General features: G+C 45.0%; 1 protein-coding gene across 3 annotated transcripts in view; it reads left to right on the top strand.

Annotated features, from left to right (window-relative positions):
• The window catches only part of DDHD2 (DDHD domain containing 2), a 589,722-nt gene that overhangs the window by 299,782 nt on the left and 271,381 nt on the right, over window positions 1-18,559 (top strand). For all 3 annotated transcript variants that reach the window (XM_086949921.1, XM_086949922.1, XM_086949920.1), the window contains 2 exons: window positions 6,180-6,269; window positions 7,786-7,927. In XM_086949921.1, the coding sequence (XP_086806047.1) occupies window positions 6,180-6,269; window positions 7,786-7,927 (232 nt within the window). The remainder of the gene's footprint in view (window positions 1-6,179; window positions 6,270-7,785; window positions 7,928-18,559) is intronic.

Genomic DNA, 18,559 nt, shown 5'->3' with positions numbered 1-18,559 from the left:
CCTTAAAATACCGAATTGGTAAATTACCGAATCCTTAAATCCTATGCAGGGAGCACTCAAGTGAGTGCATTTTTGATTTAAGGATTCGTTATTTACTCCAACTACAAATTGGTAGTAAATATCGAAAACCTTTAAAAAAGTAATTTTGTTCTCCTTTAGGTCTCGGCCTGTGTAGGTTGCGCTTGCGCAGTCTCGCCAGCGAGATCTTATGTTTTAGAGTGTGGGGCTTGAACCCGCCCCTCTTCTCCATTGGCTGGCTTCCTAAACGGAGGCCAGCTTTTGGAGGAGAGGGGCGTCTGTCCAATTAAGCCCCGTCTTTTTGGGATTCGGGGGTGTGTTTTTTCGTTTCTTTCTCTTTTCTTTCTCTCCTCTTCCCATTGGCTGGAATTTTACATTCCAGCCAATGGGAAGAGGAGAGAAAAAAAACACGCCCCCGAAATCGAAAATGACGCTGCGTTTCTCCGAGGCATTTCTGCATAGCCTTGGAGAAACATGGTGGTGTCATGGCGGAGCTCGCTTGTTGCTTGTTACTGTGCTTTATTCCCTATAGTTTCTGCTGGACAGGTACACTTTATCTTGTCGGGAACAAACACTGGGTTTTAAGAGGAGTATTAAGGTCACAAACTATCATACCTATATCTTGCATCATATCAATAAAACATCATATTGGGCAATATTATTTTGCTTTGATCGAACGGAAACTCCAGATTTGTTACCAATATTCAGAATAAGCTCCGGATCTTAGGCCTAAAGCCGGGGCCTTGCGTAAATGGCCTTCCCAGTAGAGTCATCTTGGGTCCCGGCCTTAACTGTTCCCGCCCACCTCTCATTGTTTTGGCCCCGTCTGGCCGCCGGAGCTGTCTGAGGGCTCCTCAGTGCAAGCGGTGGCTGAGCAAGAGCCCTGGAGCCCGGACAAGCCATACATCGGGCCATTGAGAGTCCACCGCTACCGGGGGCCAAGTGAGCTATGGTAACAGTGACGCCCGGGGTCTGACCGGGGGGAGCCGGAGGAGGCGAGAGTTGAAACTCGGGAACAGGAGGCAGGTAATCCGGGAGAAGACAATCAGCTGTTGCTGGGTCCAAAAGGCGGAATTGGGGACTAAAAACCGCATATTCTGGAAGGTGCCAGAATAATTAAAGCTGTATTCACGGTGACAAGGAGTCTCTGGGCCGGGGGAGATCCAACAGGCCGGGGAGCCGCCCCAGGATCCCCGGGAGCCGAACAGAACGATAGTCATGGAGCTTCGGGTCGGGAACAGATACCGACTGGGTCGGAAGATCGGCAGAGGCTCTTTCGGGGAAATTTTTTTGGGGGTGAGGAAGTTAGGGCGAATGTGGAAATACAACAGTGGTGATGTCGTATTGAGAGGGTACAAATTGGCGGGGGGGAGTTGGGATTTATAGGCTTGTGGGTTCCGGGCGGTGGAAGAAGTGTGAGAAATACAGAGCTTAGGAGAGTCAATGACTAAAGCATAGAGCCCTTGTTTTGGGGGACTTTCAGTGGTTGGTGCCTGCCACGGGGAGCAGAACAGATTGTGCAAGCTGACGGGGGGGGGGGGCGTACGTTTCTATGTAAGCTTATGAGGATTACATTACGTGTACTGAAGGGTGTGGTGGGCATTACAGATCTTGTGAGTTACTTTGAGGGTCACCAACCCTTGTATGTTGTGGTAGTGCAAATGTGAAGAGTACGGAGTTTGTACTCCAGGGAGCCTATTGTGGTGTGGTGAGCAGTGCATATTTTTGGGAAGTTGAGGGGGGGTCAGTGACTGGTTCTTGCCTCTGTTCCCTGCTTGTCATCGTTTTTTCTTGCCTCTGTTCCTTGCTTGTCATCGTGTTTTTTTTCCTCTGTTCCCTGCTTGTCATAATTTTTCTTGCCTCTGTTCCCTGCTTGTGCTCTATTTTCTTGCCTCTGTTCCCTGCTTGTGCTCTTGGTTTTTCTTGCCTCTGTTCCCTGCTTGTGCTTGTGTTTTTTCTTGCCTCTGTTCCCTGGTTGTGCTCGTGTTTTTCTTGCCTCTGTTCCCTGGTTGTGCTTGTGTATTTTCTTGCCTCAGTTCCCTGGTTGTGCTTGTGTATTTTCTTGCCTCTGTTCCCTGCTAGTCATTGTTTTTTCTTGCCTCTGTTCCCTGCTTGTGCTTGTGTTTTTTCTTGCCTCTGTTCCCTGGTTGTGCTCGTGTTTTTTCTTGCCTCGGTTCCCTGCTTGTCATCGTTTTTTCTTGCCTCTGTTCCGTGCTTGTGCTCTTTTTTCTTGCCTCTGTTCCCTGCTTGTGCTCGTGTTTTTTCTTGCCTCTGTTCCCTGGTTGTGCTCGTGTTTTTTCTTGCCTCTGTTCCCTGCTTTTCATCGTTTTTTCTTCCCTCTGTTCCCTGCTTGTGCTCTATTTTCTTGCCTCTGTTCCCCGGTTGTGCTCGTGTTTTTTCTTGCCTCTGTTCCCTGGTTGTGCTCGTGTGTTTTTTTTGCCTCTGTTCCCTGGTTGTGCTTGTGGGTTTTTTTTTGCCTCTGTTCCCTGGTTGTGCTTGTGTTTTTTCTTGCCTCTGTTCCCTGGTTGTGCTCGTGTTTTTTCTTGCCTCGGTTCCCTGCTTGTCATCGTTTTTTCTTGCCTCTGTTCCGTGCTTGTGCTCTTTTTTCTTGCCTCTGTTCCCTGCTTGTGCTCGTGTTTTTTCTTGCCTCTGTTCCCTGGTTGTGCTCGTGTTTTTTCTTACCTCTGTTCCCTGCTTTTCATCGTTTTTTCTTCCCTCTGTTCCCTGCTTGTGCTCTATTTTCTTGCCTCTGTTCCCCGGTTGTGCTCGTGTTTTTTCTTGCCTCTGTTCCCTGGTTGTGCTCGTGTGTTTTTTTTGCCTCTGTTCCCTGGTTGTGCTTGTGGGTTTTTTTTTGCCTCTGTTCCCTGGTTGTGCTCGTGTTTTTTTTTTTGCCTCTGTTCCCTGCTTGTCATCGTTTTTTTTCCCCTCTGTTCCCTGCTTGTCATTGTGTGTGTGTGTGTGTGTGTGTGTGTGTGTGTGTGTGTGCGTGTGTGTGCGTGTGCGTGCGTGTGTGTGTGTGCGTGTGTGTGTGTGTGTGGCTCTGTGTGTGGCTCTGTGTGTGTGTGTGTGTGTGTGTGGCTCTGTGTGTGTGTGTGGCTGTGTGTGTGTGTGTGTGTGTGGCACTGTGTGTGGCTCTGTGCCCGCTAATACTCTCTACTACTCTCTAATTCTCACCTATTGCCATTGTAAATGACAATACCATTTATTTATGTTTTAAAAAACAAAAAATGAAAAGAATGCCGTTTGCAATGCCAATAGCTCTAACTTTAACAAAGCAGAGTCCATTGCATTGTAAATGCTTGTTTCAAAGTGCCATGTGGCAGACATCCATGCCCCTAAGGCATGTATGTGTGCCAAATGTGCACACATGCACTATTCAGGGGTGCAGCAGGGTGTCAATGTGACATCCTGCCACCCTTGAATATTTTCCCCCTATTACCGATTCGGTATTTACCGAAACGGTAATAGTGAATGGCTTACCATTCATTCCTATGGGCCTCCAGGCCCGTAGGAATGAATGGGAATTACCGAATCGGTAAATACCGAATCAGTAATACCGAATATTACCGATTCAGTCAAATTTACCTAATTTTTACCTACATACTATTTACTGATTATTAAATACCGAATCGGTAAAATTCGATATTTAAATAGAGATTACCTACATATGGCCCCATGTCATTTCAACAGCACCGTGGAGGAGATCACATAACATAGTGAATAACCGCCATATGATAGTTTGCATTATTACCGCCAGTAGCACCTGCAAGCAAAAATGTCTTTGATACTTGGAATCCTTTAAACCAGCATGAAACAAATTATTGCTAAAAGCTGCATTATAAACAGTACCCCTTAACGAACGGCACCTGGGGTTCTACTGCAGGATTTCTGCATTCAGGAAAATAAATTAGACTGGAGCTCCATTCTAAGCGAACTGAACGAATATATAAAAAAGCAAGCATTCAGAATGCTAACACTTTAGGATGTGGTACAATCGATAAACAAAGAAGACTTTATTACCACTACAGATTTAGAAGATGCATACTTCCATCTCCGCATTCATCGCAAACACTGAAAGCATCTGCGCTTTGAAGTTGACTGAGCATAAACCAATTCAAACCCTCCCTTTTAGCCTCTATTTGGCGTCCAGGGTGTTCATGAAATGCCTAGCATATGCAGCCACTTGCCTACGCCGCCAGTCGTTAAGAATATATCCAGATCTCAAAGACTGGCTCATCAAGGCACCTACAGCATCGCAAACATTGGAGGCAGTTAATCAAACAATAAATCTTCTCCAATAATTAGGTGTAACTCCTAATTACAGGAAGTCCATTCTAATGCCAACAAAACAAATACATGGCTTGGGTGCAAGCATTTGCATAAACTGCTTGAAGGCTTTCTTATCAGACGATAGAGAAATAAGTTGAAAGACGTGTTTCAAGAGATAACAGCGAGATGTTGGAAACAGTGAGAAAATACAAAGTCTTCTATCATCCTGTGTTCCTCTCATACCTGAGTGCCGAAGAAGAATGAGACCTTTGCAAGAAGATCTAGACAAACAGTGGAGACAAGCACATGGCCATTGGAGCGAACTGAGTGCTGGGATGTGAAGTAGTGTGCTCCAACCATCTTTTTGTTTGAAAAGGCTCCCTTGAGCCAATGAGCTGACAAGCTCTGGCTAATGCACCTGTACCCAGTGAGTGATACAGGGACCTGAGCAGACTTTGGGCAGCATTTCCAGCAACCCCAAAATAATTTTTTGCTCTCTACTGAAGAAGGACAACTGTCCTGAAACACATGTCTAGAGGTACGCAGCACTGGCCTCATCAACAAGGGCCAAACAGTAAAGACTGTCACTGAAGTAAGTGTTATTATGCACCGCATTTACCATGATTGGAGTGAACTCAGTGCTAAGATGTGAGGCAGTGTGCTCCCACCCTCTTCTTTTTTATTATTGGGAGAATTATTTTAAAGTCACAGAAAGGATGATAGATGCACTGTGTTGGTGGAAAGATAAAGCAAATGTCAATTTAGGTCAGGATCTCTACGAGTCTCCATCTTACAACTGATGTCTCTATGAAAGGTTGGGTAGCATTCGTAAAGAATCTCTTGGCAAAGGGTTATGGTCTCTGCAGAAACAAAACTAAACATAATTATGCTAGAGGTGAAAGCAGTGAGGCATATTTTGAAGTCCTTTTTATCCCTTATGCAGCAAAAGGATGTCAAGGTAGGAACGGACATCATGGCCATGTTATTTTTCACCTGAAAACAAGGAGAAACAAAATCCAAACACTTGTCTAGGGACATGCAGAAATTACAGCACTGAGTCCTGTGACACAATATGAGTTTGAGAGTATCACATGTCCCAAGCTTGAAGAGAAAGATAGTGGATGCCCTGAGCAGGAAATGCATAGACCGTCAGGATTGGCAATTAAACTCAAATCGGCTAGATCTAGTATTTGAATTCGATCGAATTGCAATGCTAACCAACAGCAAATGCTGATACTTTGCAAGCAGGTGATGGTACCCCAATTCAATAGCGGAAGTGTATCTAAAATCCACCACTTTCTTTGACTGTACTTGCAGTGAACTCGAAGGTTACAGACTGTTTTCTGGTTCTGCCAAAGCTGAAGCCTGGCTCAATCCCAACTCTCCAACTAAGCTCATTATCACTCATAATGGAGAATTCCAGAATCAATGTGGCATGATCAAGGTCTTTGTATTTGAGAGACATGGCCTTCTCTTTTTTTTAATGTTTTCAATGCATGCGTGCTATTAAATGGAAGTGCGTTGGTAAATCATAACATTCATAAAAGGAATATTCTTTCTTACTAAAATTTGCGAAAAGGAGTTTTTACATGAACAGTAATAGTTATTACATATTTAAAGAGATGTTGTTCAAGTCATTTGAAAGTCTTATCTTAAGCTTTTAAAACATCTTGTAATCATATATATGACAGCACTTGGCAACAATTGAAAACCATATTTTGTCAAACATGTTTAGAATATCAAGTGAAATTTCAGGCAATAGGTACTCTTTGGCAAAACAAAACAACATCATTTGAAATGAGAAATACAAAATAGGTAGGAAAAAGTATGTATATCCCAAACAAATTGTCTTGTAATGGTCAATAACTATAAAATATTGTTTTTAATTATAGGTGAACCATCGCAAGTAGATCACCTTGTATTCATGGTTCATGGGATCGGGCCAGCTTGTGATCTGCAGTTTCGCAGCATCACCCAGTGTGGTAAGTCGTACATAAAATGGATACCTTAACATGCCCTCAGGTTCAAGAATAGCTTGCTGCATAATCTGAGAAAGCACAGATTGATTTATGCCACTTACTGGGGAAAACCGCGGCCACAAGTGTGTTGTAGTATTTAGGAAGCTGCACATAATCATTGCAGTGGCACATTCAGGTTGGTGAGCATTTTTGTGCAGTTAGTCTGATCATAAGGCCCACCAAAACAAATGGCAATCTGAATAGAATAGAGATGTTACATTTAAGGAGTTGATGACAGAGAGGCGGCTGAGATCAGAAACTGTTTCTTTACAGCGCAAGAAACTACAAAACCAGACATTCTGGAAGGTCAGACAAACTAGTAAGTTGGTAGAGCGAAAATGGTGGAAAAGTTAACAAACATTTATTTTAAATTTAAAACTGTGAGTTTCAAAGCAGGCAAGGAGCCATGGGTAGATTTGAAGAACTAATTTAAATACACATTTCATAAAAGTTATCCATAGCCACAACCCTAATTAAAATTGATCTCCATGCCCGTTCGTTTCTCCTCTTCACCAGACTTCCCTCAAACCTCAGTTGTTTCTAGTTCTGTATTTGTGTTTGTACATCAAATGTTTTTTTAAAAATATTCTTCCTAATCAACGCTTGAGCTATTTCAGTTGTTTAATTTCTTCATATCTGCCTCCTTTTCATAATCACGATTTTTTACCTCTAAGGACTCTAAAATGCCGTAAAACTGTTACACCATTTGGGAATAGTTTTGTTCAGTCTGTGCCATTACATAAAGCCAATGGTATACTCTCTGTTAGTGCTTTATTTGCTTTTTCAACAATACCATTACATTTTGGATCATTTAATACAGTGTGATGGTGCTCTCTTCCAAATTCTTGCGCAAATTATTTATAAAGTTCAGGAATTGAACATCATTATCTGTTAAGAAATGTATGGGTGCACCTTGGCAGTAATTCCTATGTATGCTATTTATATCACCATCCTCGTAGACACTGCTTTCATCATTTCTGCTTCCATTAATTTTCTAAAATAGTTAACAGCTACAATATTAAACCTCTGTTATCTGCACAAGCCTTTCATTGTCCCCATGTTATCAATGACAGTGTTGTGCCCCGCCCCTGCAGGCATCACCCCATTCTTTGTAAGGCACCTACAGTATGACTCCTTTTAAGAGCCAGATTGTCTTGAGTAGTGTTTGTACCTAGGTTTCCAACCAAGAGATGGGATGAATTTGACAGAAATTTATAGAACTTACAACAGACGGTTGGCTCTTAAACGGGTGGTGCCCAACCGAAATAATGTCACATGAAGCATGCAGAATAAAGGACTGGTAAATCAGAGACCAGTTGCAATATAAATATTGTATATGAACATTTTCAAATTTCAAGAAGTATGCTATCAAATATATCTTAGTACGGAGTTGCCAGGAGAAACAAGCCAAAAATCTGAGATCAAACGTATTTATTTTGAATTTTAGGCCATTGCTCAGAGTAATTGCTTTTTCTTTCAGTGAAGGATTTCCGGTTTATTTCTTTAAATCTCGTTCATTCTCACTTCAAGAAAGCTCAGGATGAAATGAAAATTGGACGGGTGGAGTTTCTTCCAGTAGACTGGCACACTGCACTGCATGCAGATGCTACTGGTGTGGACAAGTGAGTATATCCTTTGGTCTGCAATGCCATGAAATACATAATCTAAGAATAATGCTGAACTTTCGTAAGTGTTAACATAGAGGATAAGCAGTCATGATTTGTTAACTTCATTGGCCGGATTTGGTGATAAAAATGTCTGTATGGCAGTGATTTTTAACCTTTGATCCGAGGACCCATGGGGGTCTGCAACGTCTATACTGGGGGCTACGACTATTTATAAAGTTAAATAATATTAGAAGATTAATAAAGTATATAAACATTTAAAAACCTCTTTAAATGTGAACACATTTTAATTTGGAAGCAAAACATTAAGTTGGTATCCTTATTGTGAATCATGGGAGCAGCACAAGTTCAACACTGGGATCTAGTATTGAATAATGCATGCCTCATTTAAAGCAGCACTGGTACGTGCAGACAAAAACATGCATTAGAAGCAAAAAAGATATGCTAGAGTCTATCTTAAAATTGAAAAGCTTCAACTAGCCTAATAACATTTTTGGGCATTTATTTGTGAATTAAGTAAAATATTCAATAATTTGTGTTTGATTTACTCTAACTTTTCTAGGTGTGTGTATTGTTTTGAGGCTTAACTCACAGAAATTGCTTGATCGGTAATCTCCTGCTTCTAGAAAATGTATTTTTCGATTTGTGTGTATCGTTTTGAGACTCAAATCATAGAAGTTGCTTCGGAGAGGATCCCTGGCTTCCAGCAGTGGTTCACTGGTAGTCCACGGATGTCAAAAGGTTAAGAATAGCTGATCAAAGGAAAAGACTTCACTTAAAAGTGCTACCTATTGTGAATATTTTATTATAGTGAACAACGAACAGCATGCATCTATAGAGTAATCTATTTGGTGGGTTTATCTGTAGACACTTTCGTTGCGCTCAAATGTGTTTTATAAAGGCTTTCTACATTGGAAATCCATGGGTTATCGGAATTATGCTGTATCTTTAAACTACAGCTTCCAAGTTGTCAGCATGGTGTAATACTCAAGAATAAGGGGATTGGAAAACACTAATGTTAGATAGATATAACTTCCGAAGGCACGTAAAGCATTGTTTTCATAAACCCATGGGGAAAAGAAATCAAATCGTTCTAATGATCTTTTTCCTAATTCATAACATTGTTCTCATGAGTTAGAATTTCAACCCATGTGAAGCCTAGAAAGTTATTTCCCGAATCTGATTTTCTTCAAAACCGCAAACAAATATCTATTCTCCATATGTAGTATTCACTATTAATAATGATAAATACAGTTTGACTCATCTTCAATCATCAATAAGTGTAAACAAAATCTTTTGCTGACAGGGGTATGTTGTTAGCTGAACTTTACAGTGAGGTGCTGTCTAATCTTTTACTCCTTCCAATAAAACAGGCCTTTTTTTTCAGTCGGCATTTGGGGGAGGGAGGATTCACTAAAACTCCACCTCATGATGAAAGGAAACTGCGTTTTCTATTTTTTATGCCACTTGGCTACTTATAGTGCTACTTCAAAAGAACAAAGGTCCTAAGCTTAGAACAATTTCTGAAAAAATTCAATAGCATATAGACCACAATCGGACAATATGTACAGTTTTCTTATACCCAGCCGGGCAAAGAATTTATTTTGGGAATATATGACAAGGAGTCAATTTATACGTTACATTATCATATCAAACATAGTAGTGTTTGAAGTAAGGCACAAGCCTGCGCCGTACTCAGCAGGATAGAAAAAGGTTGTGAGAAAAGGGTGCAGAAGAAAGAACAGTTTACATCAGGCAAAAGAAGGGTTGAGCAAGACCTGGTACTGCTTTCAGATTCAAATTGGCAGTATTCCCTTTAGTAGAGCATACAAAAACGAATCACAATGACAGAAATGTATGTCTACATAACAGTGTCGACGGCGTTTCGATCCCGTGCTCTAAATAAAAGGATCATCATCAGGACTTAATATATGCCTGGAATATCATAGAACAATTAAGCCTGTAAAGAAAAACAGGAGAAAACAGAGAGGCAAAAAATATTTTTAGAACGCTACTCTGTGTTTTGAAATAACAAATAAAAGAGGTCAACTTAGTCATACTCTAACTGACATGCAATTCGGAATCGCAGTGCGGTGAATGGTGTTTGGTTGCTGATGGTGATCGGGTCAGATCGTTGTGGCTGGGATGTGCCTATTTTGTGAAAGGCAGTCATTTCTGTGAGCGTGAAGAAATGACGACTTGTGTATGTAGTAGCTACCGGCAAGTCGGATTCAATAGAAGGTTTGTGACAATAGTGGAGGAGTGCAAGACTTGAAATTATTAGGCGTGAACCGGCTAAAGGTTAACAGTATAACTCGCCGACGTACCCAGGAGCGGGTTTGAAGAGACGCTTTCAATTTACAATGGCCACAATTTTGCGGTCCACTCAAGGCGTCATGTGATGTACTTCAGAAAGCTGTGAACAGATATATTAATAGTTATAAATAAAACCCACGTAGGTTTGGGTTTCAGGCCAACTATTAGATCGGCTCTTACCAAGATTATCCGGTGTCCTGGGATGGCTGCCCAGTGTGGAACACCAAATTAGAGGAGATTTCTTTGGGGGAACAATCTGTAGGTAAAAAGTTAGTGGAATTAACATTATGCGGGATTAAAAGGTTGCGCCAGTGGGCGGGAGCGGAAGCATTCTCACCTTGGAGGGGGATAAATTATCCCTTGACAGCGTTAGGCAGTTGCGCTAATCAGCTGAATTGAGTTGAGTGAGCGCCTGGTTTGGCGTTCTCACCCGATTTCCAGTAAATCCGTGGCGGCGGTCGGGAACAATGCACGATCCGCTGTGGTTAACCAGAAAGAGTCAGTTTAGGGTGTGCCCACGGTCTAGCCGTGTCCGGGGTAAAAAACTGGGCAAAGGACGGATTCTTACCTCGCAGACTGGACAGGATGTCGGTGCATCGGTTCCTCGCAAGCGATGTTGCTTCCATCTTGGAAAGCGTGAATCCGAGGCTTTGAAGGAGTGCGGTCACGTGACGGTGGTCATGTGATTGCCAGTGGATTGTGGCGGCCATGTTGGAGTGGGGAAAGTGATGGGATAAAATACGGTGCTGTGAGCTCGTGCCTAGGGGGTGAACGTGCAAAAATACATTTTCACCAACATATCACTGACAGGACACAATATACTATATACAGAATGGTTATGAACACCCATGTTCGTTTTTTGCAGCAGAACCTTGGCGATTTCTTTAGCAACCAAGTAGGTTGAGTTAAAGTCAAAGCAGATTTGTCCAGTCCTCACTCCTATTCAGGCCAGTCCTGATAGTATTGAATTGAATGATGGACTTAAGTTCCTCTCTGTTCATAATTTGGGCAAGATTCCCACCTCTTTGTGGGAGTTTGATGGATTTCAAGATGGTCCACTTGATGTCATCTGCTGTGTGGTTCATCTCTGTGAAGTGTTCCACCATGGGAGCATTCGGCGTGTTACATCTTATCCTACTCCGATGTTGGCTGATTCGTGTCTTGGCCTTTTGACTGGTCTGGCCTATATACATTTTCTTACATGGGCAGAAAATAGCGTAAACAACATTACAGGTGTTACAGTTTGTAAACGATTTCATTTCAAAATTTACCCCATTGTGACTGATATTCCTGGTTTCAATTGTGAAATCGCAGACAATGCAATGCCCACATTTGACATGACCCCTCAGTGGTGGTAGCCCCCAGTTAGAGTCAAGAGTGGTGCGGGGGGTGGGGGTCGGTAAGGCTGCCCTCACTAGGTGATCTTTCAGATTTTTGTTTTTTCTAAATGCGAAGAGGGGTCTCTCTAGGTTAAGGACTCCAGCATTTAAGGTGGCCCAGTGCTTCAGGATTGATTTTCTGATTTTGTGCCAATTTGAATCTCTTTCTTCTGCAGCCTTTTCTCACAACCTTTTTCTATCCTGCTGAGTACGGCGCAGGCTTGTGCCTTACTTCAAACACTACTATGTTTGATATGATAATGTAACGTATAAATTGACTCCTTGTCATATATTCCCAAAATAAATTCTTTGCCCGGCTGGGTATAAGAAAACTGTACATATTGTCCGATTGTGGTCTATATGCTATTGAATTTTTTCAGAAATTGTTCTAAGCTTAGGACCTTTGTTCTTTTGAAATAGTCAATACCCATGGTCCAAAGCCATTAAGTGGGTCCCCCTTGTTTATTGTAAAACGTATAGTGCTACAGCATATAATTAATTGACCCCTATCAAAATCAATTTAAAATGGGATCAAAATGTGAATTAGTACCCAAGATTTTCATTTTGTGGTGCTGTTGACATTAATAAACGAATCAATTGTCTGTTTCGCTTTTCCATGTGAATGATAGAATTTAGACCATCAGGAACCCGAGAAAATCTTTTTCTGAAAATAAACATATGTATAAATGCATGCAAAAGTTTTGAAAATGGTAACAGCAAGCGCTCCAGTTATGGTTAAAAAGTTTGCCATTTATTGAGGTCTTCTAAAGGTAGCCTTGTCCACGTATTCGGACTTCGAAGAACCTTTCTCAAGCCAAAGAAACTTTTGTCAAAGCACTTCCATATTGTAATTAAGACATCTACATATAGTATATACTCCTAGTCTGACAGCTGCTAGTAGACTTCCACACGGACAGAGAAAAAGCCTGTCTTTGCAATATGTTACAATTTACTTACATTAAACAGTTTTATTGAATTTTGCGTCTTTTACCATTATTTCCAGATTTCTTTTAGTGAAATAAAAAACTTGAGCTATAATTTAACATGCATGCAGACGCACTTGTATATAACTATCTTCTATAGCCTCTTCCTGTGGCCATATTTGTCACAATCCCAATGATTCAAAATGATTCTTATTCAGCTATAAAAAAATATGAACTGTAAAAACAACTTGCAATGTCCAGTCTTGTGCTCCCTGTTATCTGAGTTCCATGCATGTAAAGTAGTTTAATGTTGCATGCATCGCAGCCATACAAATCAAGCGACAATGTTCACTTCACATTGAGATAAAAAGGAAGTCCCCAACATGGTTATTCTAGATGGTCTGATACCTCCAAAGGCCAAATCGCCAATGTCTGTAAAGGCAACAACTAAGTCCATCCATTGATCTTCCATGGACTTCCTAAGCTGCACTCTGCATTCCTCAATTTGTAGATATGGTCCCTCGGCTCTTAACGATTTTTCCAGCTTCTTCCATGTACTGTGAAGAGAGGACTCTGGAGAGCACCAGTGCATCCCAGTAATTCTCCTGGAAAAGCAGGGATAGGTCCAGAAACCTTTTGCCCACCTCCTTTGTTTTTTGGGGTGTGTATATATATATATGTTACAATTTAAATCTTTAAATTTAATTCGTTCATGCGCAGCGGGCGCGCCGATTGTGTGCCGAAGGCGCGCCAAAGGCAAGCCCGTCTACGCCCGTCCGCTCCTGGACCGCGCCCAGCGCCAGGACACCTGGTCCTCGACGACGCCAGCCCACCCGACGGACTTACGACGCTGCCACCCTCCACGGACTCAACGCCGGCCGAAACCCTGCCTGCTACTGAGCCACCCCGAAACGCACCCACGGACCCTTCACCTGCCAAGCCTGCAAATTCACCTGCCTCCGAACCTGCACCGCACCTGCCAAGCTGAGCACCAGCAACAACCACCTCAAGTGCATCCTGCTCAACACCCGCTCCATCCATAGGCACGCCGTCGAACTCTGGAACCTCCTCGACACAACATCACCAGACGTCACCTTCCTCACAGAAACCCCGACATCGCCATAGCCATCCCGGAGGGCTACAGGATCACCCGGAGGGACCGCGTCAACCAAACCGGAGGAGGCATCGCCATCGTCCACAGAAACACCATCCGCATCACGACCAACTCCGACGACACCCTCACCGCCGCCGAGCACCTTCACTTCCAGATACACACCGACCCCAAGACCACCCTCAGAGGCACTCTCATCTACAGACCCCCGGGACCACGCACACAATTCAGCGAAGCCATCGCAGACTTAGTGAGTCCGCACGCCCTCACCTCCACAGACTACATCCTCCTAGGGGACCTCAACTTCCACCTGGAGAACAACAAGGACTGCATCACCGCCGCCCTGCTGGACAACCTCGCCAACCTCTGACTCAAGCAACTGGTGAACACCCCCACCCACTACGTCGGACACATGCTTGACCCCGTCTTCTCCTCCAGCAAGCACATCTCCTTCAGCCACTCCACCGGACTACACTGGACAGACCACAGCTGCGTCCACTTCAACTTCAGGAGAACCATGACCCACCACCACCCGCAACAGGTTCCCCGCAGAAGCTGGAGCAAGATCACCGCCGACCAGCTCGCCACCACCCTCAGCCAGAACCCGCCCACCAACACTACGGACCCGACGAAGCAGCCAGCAACCTCACACAGTGATCCTCCCAGCATACCCGGCAGCAGGAAAGCCTCGTGGTTTACCAACGACCTCAAAAACTCCAAGAAAACCTGCCGCACCCTCAAGAAAGCCTGGCACCACGACCAAACAGCAGACCACATGACAGCCCTCAAGAACGCCACCCGCAAACACCACCAGCTGATCCGCACCACCAAGAAGACAGCATTCAAAGGACTGGACAACAACACCCACAACAGTAAGGAACTCTTTAGCATCGTTAAAGAGCTCTCTAACCCCAGCGCCTGCAACAACGACATCACACCCTCGCAAGACCTCTGCGACTCTCTCGCCTCATTCTTCCCCGCAAGATCGCCGACATACACAACAGCTTCGGCGCACTGACCACGCACCCAACCACCAAACCAGCACCCCTCACATCCACCCTCTGCACCCGGACCCCTGTCAGCACCGAAGACACCACCCGCCTGATGAACACCATCCACTCCGGCTCTCCTACCGACCCATGCCCACATCACATCTTCAACAAAGCCGACTCCATCATGGCACCCCATCTCCGAATCATCATCAACAGCTCCTTCGCCACCTTCCCGGAGAGCTGGAAACACGCCGAACTGAGCGCCCTCCTGAAGAAACTCACTGCGGACCCCACGGACCTCAAGAACTTCCGCCCCATCTCGCTCCTCCCCTTTCCAGCCAAAGTCATCGAGAAGACCGTCAACAGACCACTCTCCGCCTTCCTCGAGACCAACGGATCCCTCGACCCCTCACAGTCCGGATTCTGAGCAAACCACAGCACCGAGACCGCCCTCATTGCAGCCACCGACGACATCAGGTCCCTGCTCGACAACGGGGAAACTGTTGCCTTCATCCTTTGGACCTCTCAGCAGCCTTCGACACCGTATGCCACCGCACCCTGATACAGCGCCTCAGCAACACTGGAATTCAAGGAGCTGCACTGGATTGGATCATGTCGTTCCTCGCCGGTAGAACCCAGAGAGTCTGCCTTCCCCCGTTCCGTTCCATGGCGACCGAAGTCATCTGCGGCGTACCGCACAGATCCTCACTCAGCCCCACCCTCGTCAACGTCTACATGAGATCTCTCGCAGCCATCGCTCGCCAACACAACCTTAACATCATCTCTACGCCGACGACACCCAGCTGATACTCTCCCTCACCAACGACCCCGCCACCGCCAAAGCCAACCTCCAGGAAGGACTGAAAGACGTCGAAGAATGGATGAAGATAAGCCGCCTGAAACTGAACTCAGACAAGACGGAAGTCCTCATCCTAGGTCCATCTCCCTCTGCCTGGGACAACTCCTGGTGGCCCCCTGTCCTGGGCATCGCACCCAAACCAACGGACCACGCACGCAACCTGGGCTTCATCCTGGACTCCTACCTCACGATGACCAAGCAAGTGAATGTCGTCTCGTCATCCTGCTTCAACACTCTGCGCATGCTCCGAAAGATCTTCCCGTGGATCCCCACCGAAACCAGGAAGACGGTCACCCAGGCCCTCGTCACCAGCCGTCTAGACTACGGGAACACCCTCTAGGCTGGAACCACAGCCAAACTCCAGAAAAGACTTCAGCGCATTCAGAAAGCCTCAGCACGACTCATCCTGGACATCCCTCACTGCAGCCACATCTCTGCCCACCTGGTTAACCTGCACTGGCTCCCCGTCAACAAGAGGATCACGTACAGACTCCTCACCCACACATACAAGGCTCTCCACGACACGGGCCGAAGTACCTCAACAGCCGCCTCACTTTCTACACACCTACCCGCCAGCTCCGATCCGCCAGCCTCGCCCTTGCCTCCGTCCCACGCTTTCGGAAATCCACCGTCGGAGGTAGATCCTTCTCCTACCTGGCAGCCAAGATCTGGAACTCCCTCCCCACTCACCTACGGCTGACCCTGGACCATCTCTCCTTCAGGAAACAACTCAAGACCTGGCTGTTCGAGCAGTAGCGACCCCCCCCCCCCCCCCCCCCCCCCTCAGCGCCTTGAGACCCTTACGGTTGAGTAGCGCGCTATACAAATTTTGTGATTGATTGATTGATTAATCTACCAGCAGTATTATATTAGGAACATAATTAAACCACATTATAGTTTTTCTAGATCTTTCAACATAAAGCAAAATGATCACTGGATGCTTTTTGTTAAGATTGATACCGAAGGAATGGAATGAAGAGGAATGAACTGAGAATCTGCATTTTGATTTGGAAAAGGAAAACCAGTTTGAAGGCTGTAAATTCTTAGTAAGGTACCAATACTCTGCATATTTATTTTGTTTTAAAAACATCTTTTATTGATTATTGTAAACGTCAACCAAACATGAACAGTGGCAGTTCTGGCAGCAAACACATCATTATATTGCAATTATACATTCATTCGTATTCCTTGACACACTGACTTTACCAGAGGCAGCACATCCTATCGCTATCATTTACTATGGTTAATTCCTGTTATTACTACTTAGGTTTTCCCAGTTAATCTGTCTCATTCCTCCTCACCCTCTTCGTCAGAACTGGAAATGTCATCTTCTGGTAGTGGATCACACAAGTCCCCCTATACACATTCCAAGGAGTCCAGACCTTATTCCATTTTCGTGGACTAGCCCTGATTGTGTAGACCGCGCGCTCCGTCATCATCAGCATATCCATATTCCTATACCAGTGCGCCAATGTAGGTGAATCTGTTGCACCCCATTTCTGTGCTATGTCTCTCTTGGCAACCATAATGCCTATTGTGCCCCAGATTTGACCATTGCATCCAAGATCATTATGGGTCCCATATATTCAGGAGACATTTACTAGGTTCCGGTGGGAGAGAGATCTCTAGTGTCTGTGATATAGTGTGCATTACCGGTCTCCAGTAATCTACTATACATGGGCAGTCCCAAATGGTGTATAGAAATGTTCCTTCCTCCCCACACCCACGGAGACAGTAAGGATGTTGCGCCCGTTGTAGCTTGTGTAATGTGGTTCTGGTGTAATACATCCGATGCAGGATTTTAAGCTGTACTAGACGGAACTTGGCCGAGATTCCCACCTCCCTCGGGGACGCCAGTGCCTCATTCCACTCTGAATCGTCCATACCGCCCACTTCTACTACCCACTTCTCTCGCAGTTTTGATGTAGGATCTGTTAGGTTGTTCATCAGCTTGCGATATGTGAGTGATGTGGAGCCGTGCTGCATATAATCTGTGAGTAGCCGGTCCTCCAGCGGGGAGGCTTCAGGGACCTCGGTGTCTGCAGGTATGGCTGCCAACAGTGCACATATCTGTAAGTTTCGTTTGGGCCTAGTTCATATTGTTGCTGGAGTTGAGGGAATGGAATCAACGTCCCCTTGTCCCACAAGTCTCCCACCGTCGATATTCAGATGTTGTCCCATTGTGTAAAACCCTTGCTACGTCTCAAATGACCCAGTGCCTTGGCGTCCTATAGTGGGGTAAGCTTAGTGATTACTTCTTTCCATTTCAGTTTTGCCTGCGCTGCGTACCATATTGCTGCTGTGTGTTTTGTGGGTCCTATTAGTTTCGCTGCAAGACCTCTGTGGAAGAGTACTGCTAGCAAGCTGTGTGTGCCCATTTGTGCTCTGTCAGTCCTATAGGCCGGATCGCCCTGGGGCGCATGTATCCAATGGTTGATGGTCTTAAGCTGTGTTGCCCAATAGTACATTTGTAAGTTCGGCAGTGCAATCCCTCCATCATACCAGCTTCTATTCAGCTTGATATGTGCTATACGTGCAGAGCGGTCTACCCACAGTAGGTTGGACACCAAAGCTGTCACCGGTTGAAAGTATTGTGGCGACACCGAGTACGGTGTGTTATCAAGCGCATAGAGGAATCTTGGCAATGCCATCATTTTGTACAGTGCTGCTCTGCCCAGCAGTGTCAGGGGCAGAGTTGCTCAATGCTTCACATCGCGCCTCAGTCGTTCTAGTGGTGGCTTAAAATTTTTCTCAAAGAACTCTGCCGAGTTTCTAGTGATGTGGATGCCAAGATACTTAAAGGAATCTACTGCTAGCATTAGTGGGCATTCAGTGGCAAGGACAGGTTCCGGCCCCCTCAGGACGTAAATCACTGATTTCGCCCCAATTTATTGTGTAGCCCGACGATGTCCCATGGGTATTGCATAGTGCAAGAAGCTCCGGTATGCCTCGCTCCGGGTCCGTCAGATACACCAACATGTCGTCAGCGTAAAGCGAGAGACGATCTTCCCACCCCTCCCCCCAGCTGATTCCCTTCAGTAATGGGGTA

This window comes from Lissotriton vulgaris, unplaced genomic scaffold (genome assembly GCF_964263255.1).
Source record: "Lissotriton vulgaris unplaced genomic scaffold, aLisVul1.2 SCAFFOLD_415, whole genome shotgun sequence".
Classification (NCBI taxonomy): Eukaryota; Metazoa; Chordata; class Amphibia; order Caudata; family Salamandridae; genus Lissotriton; species Lissotriton vulgaris.
Note: the sequence above shows the minus strand (reverse complement) of the source record. Positions and strands in the feature narration are given on the sequence as shown.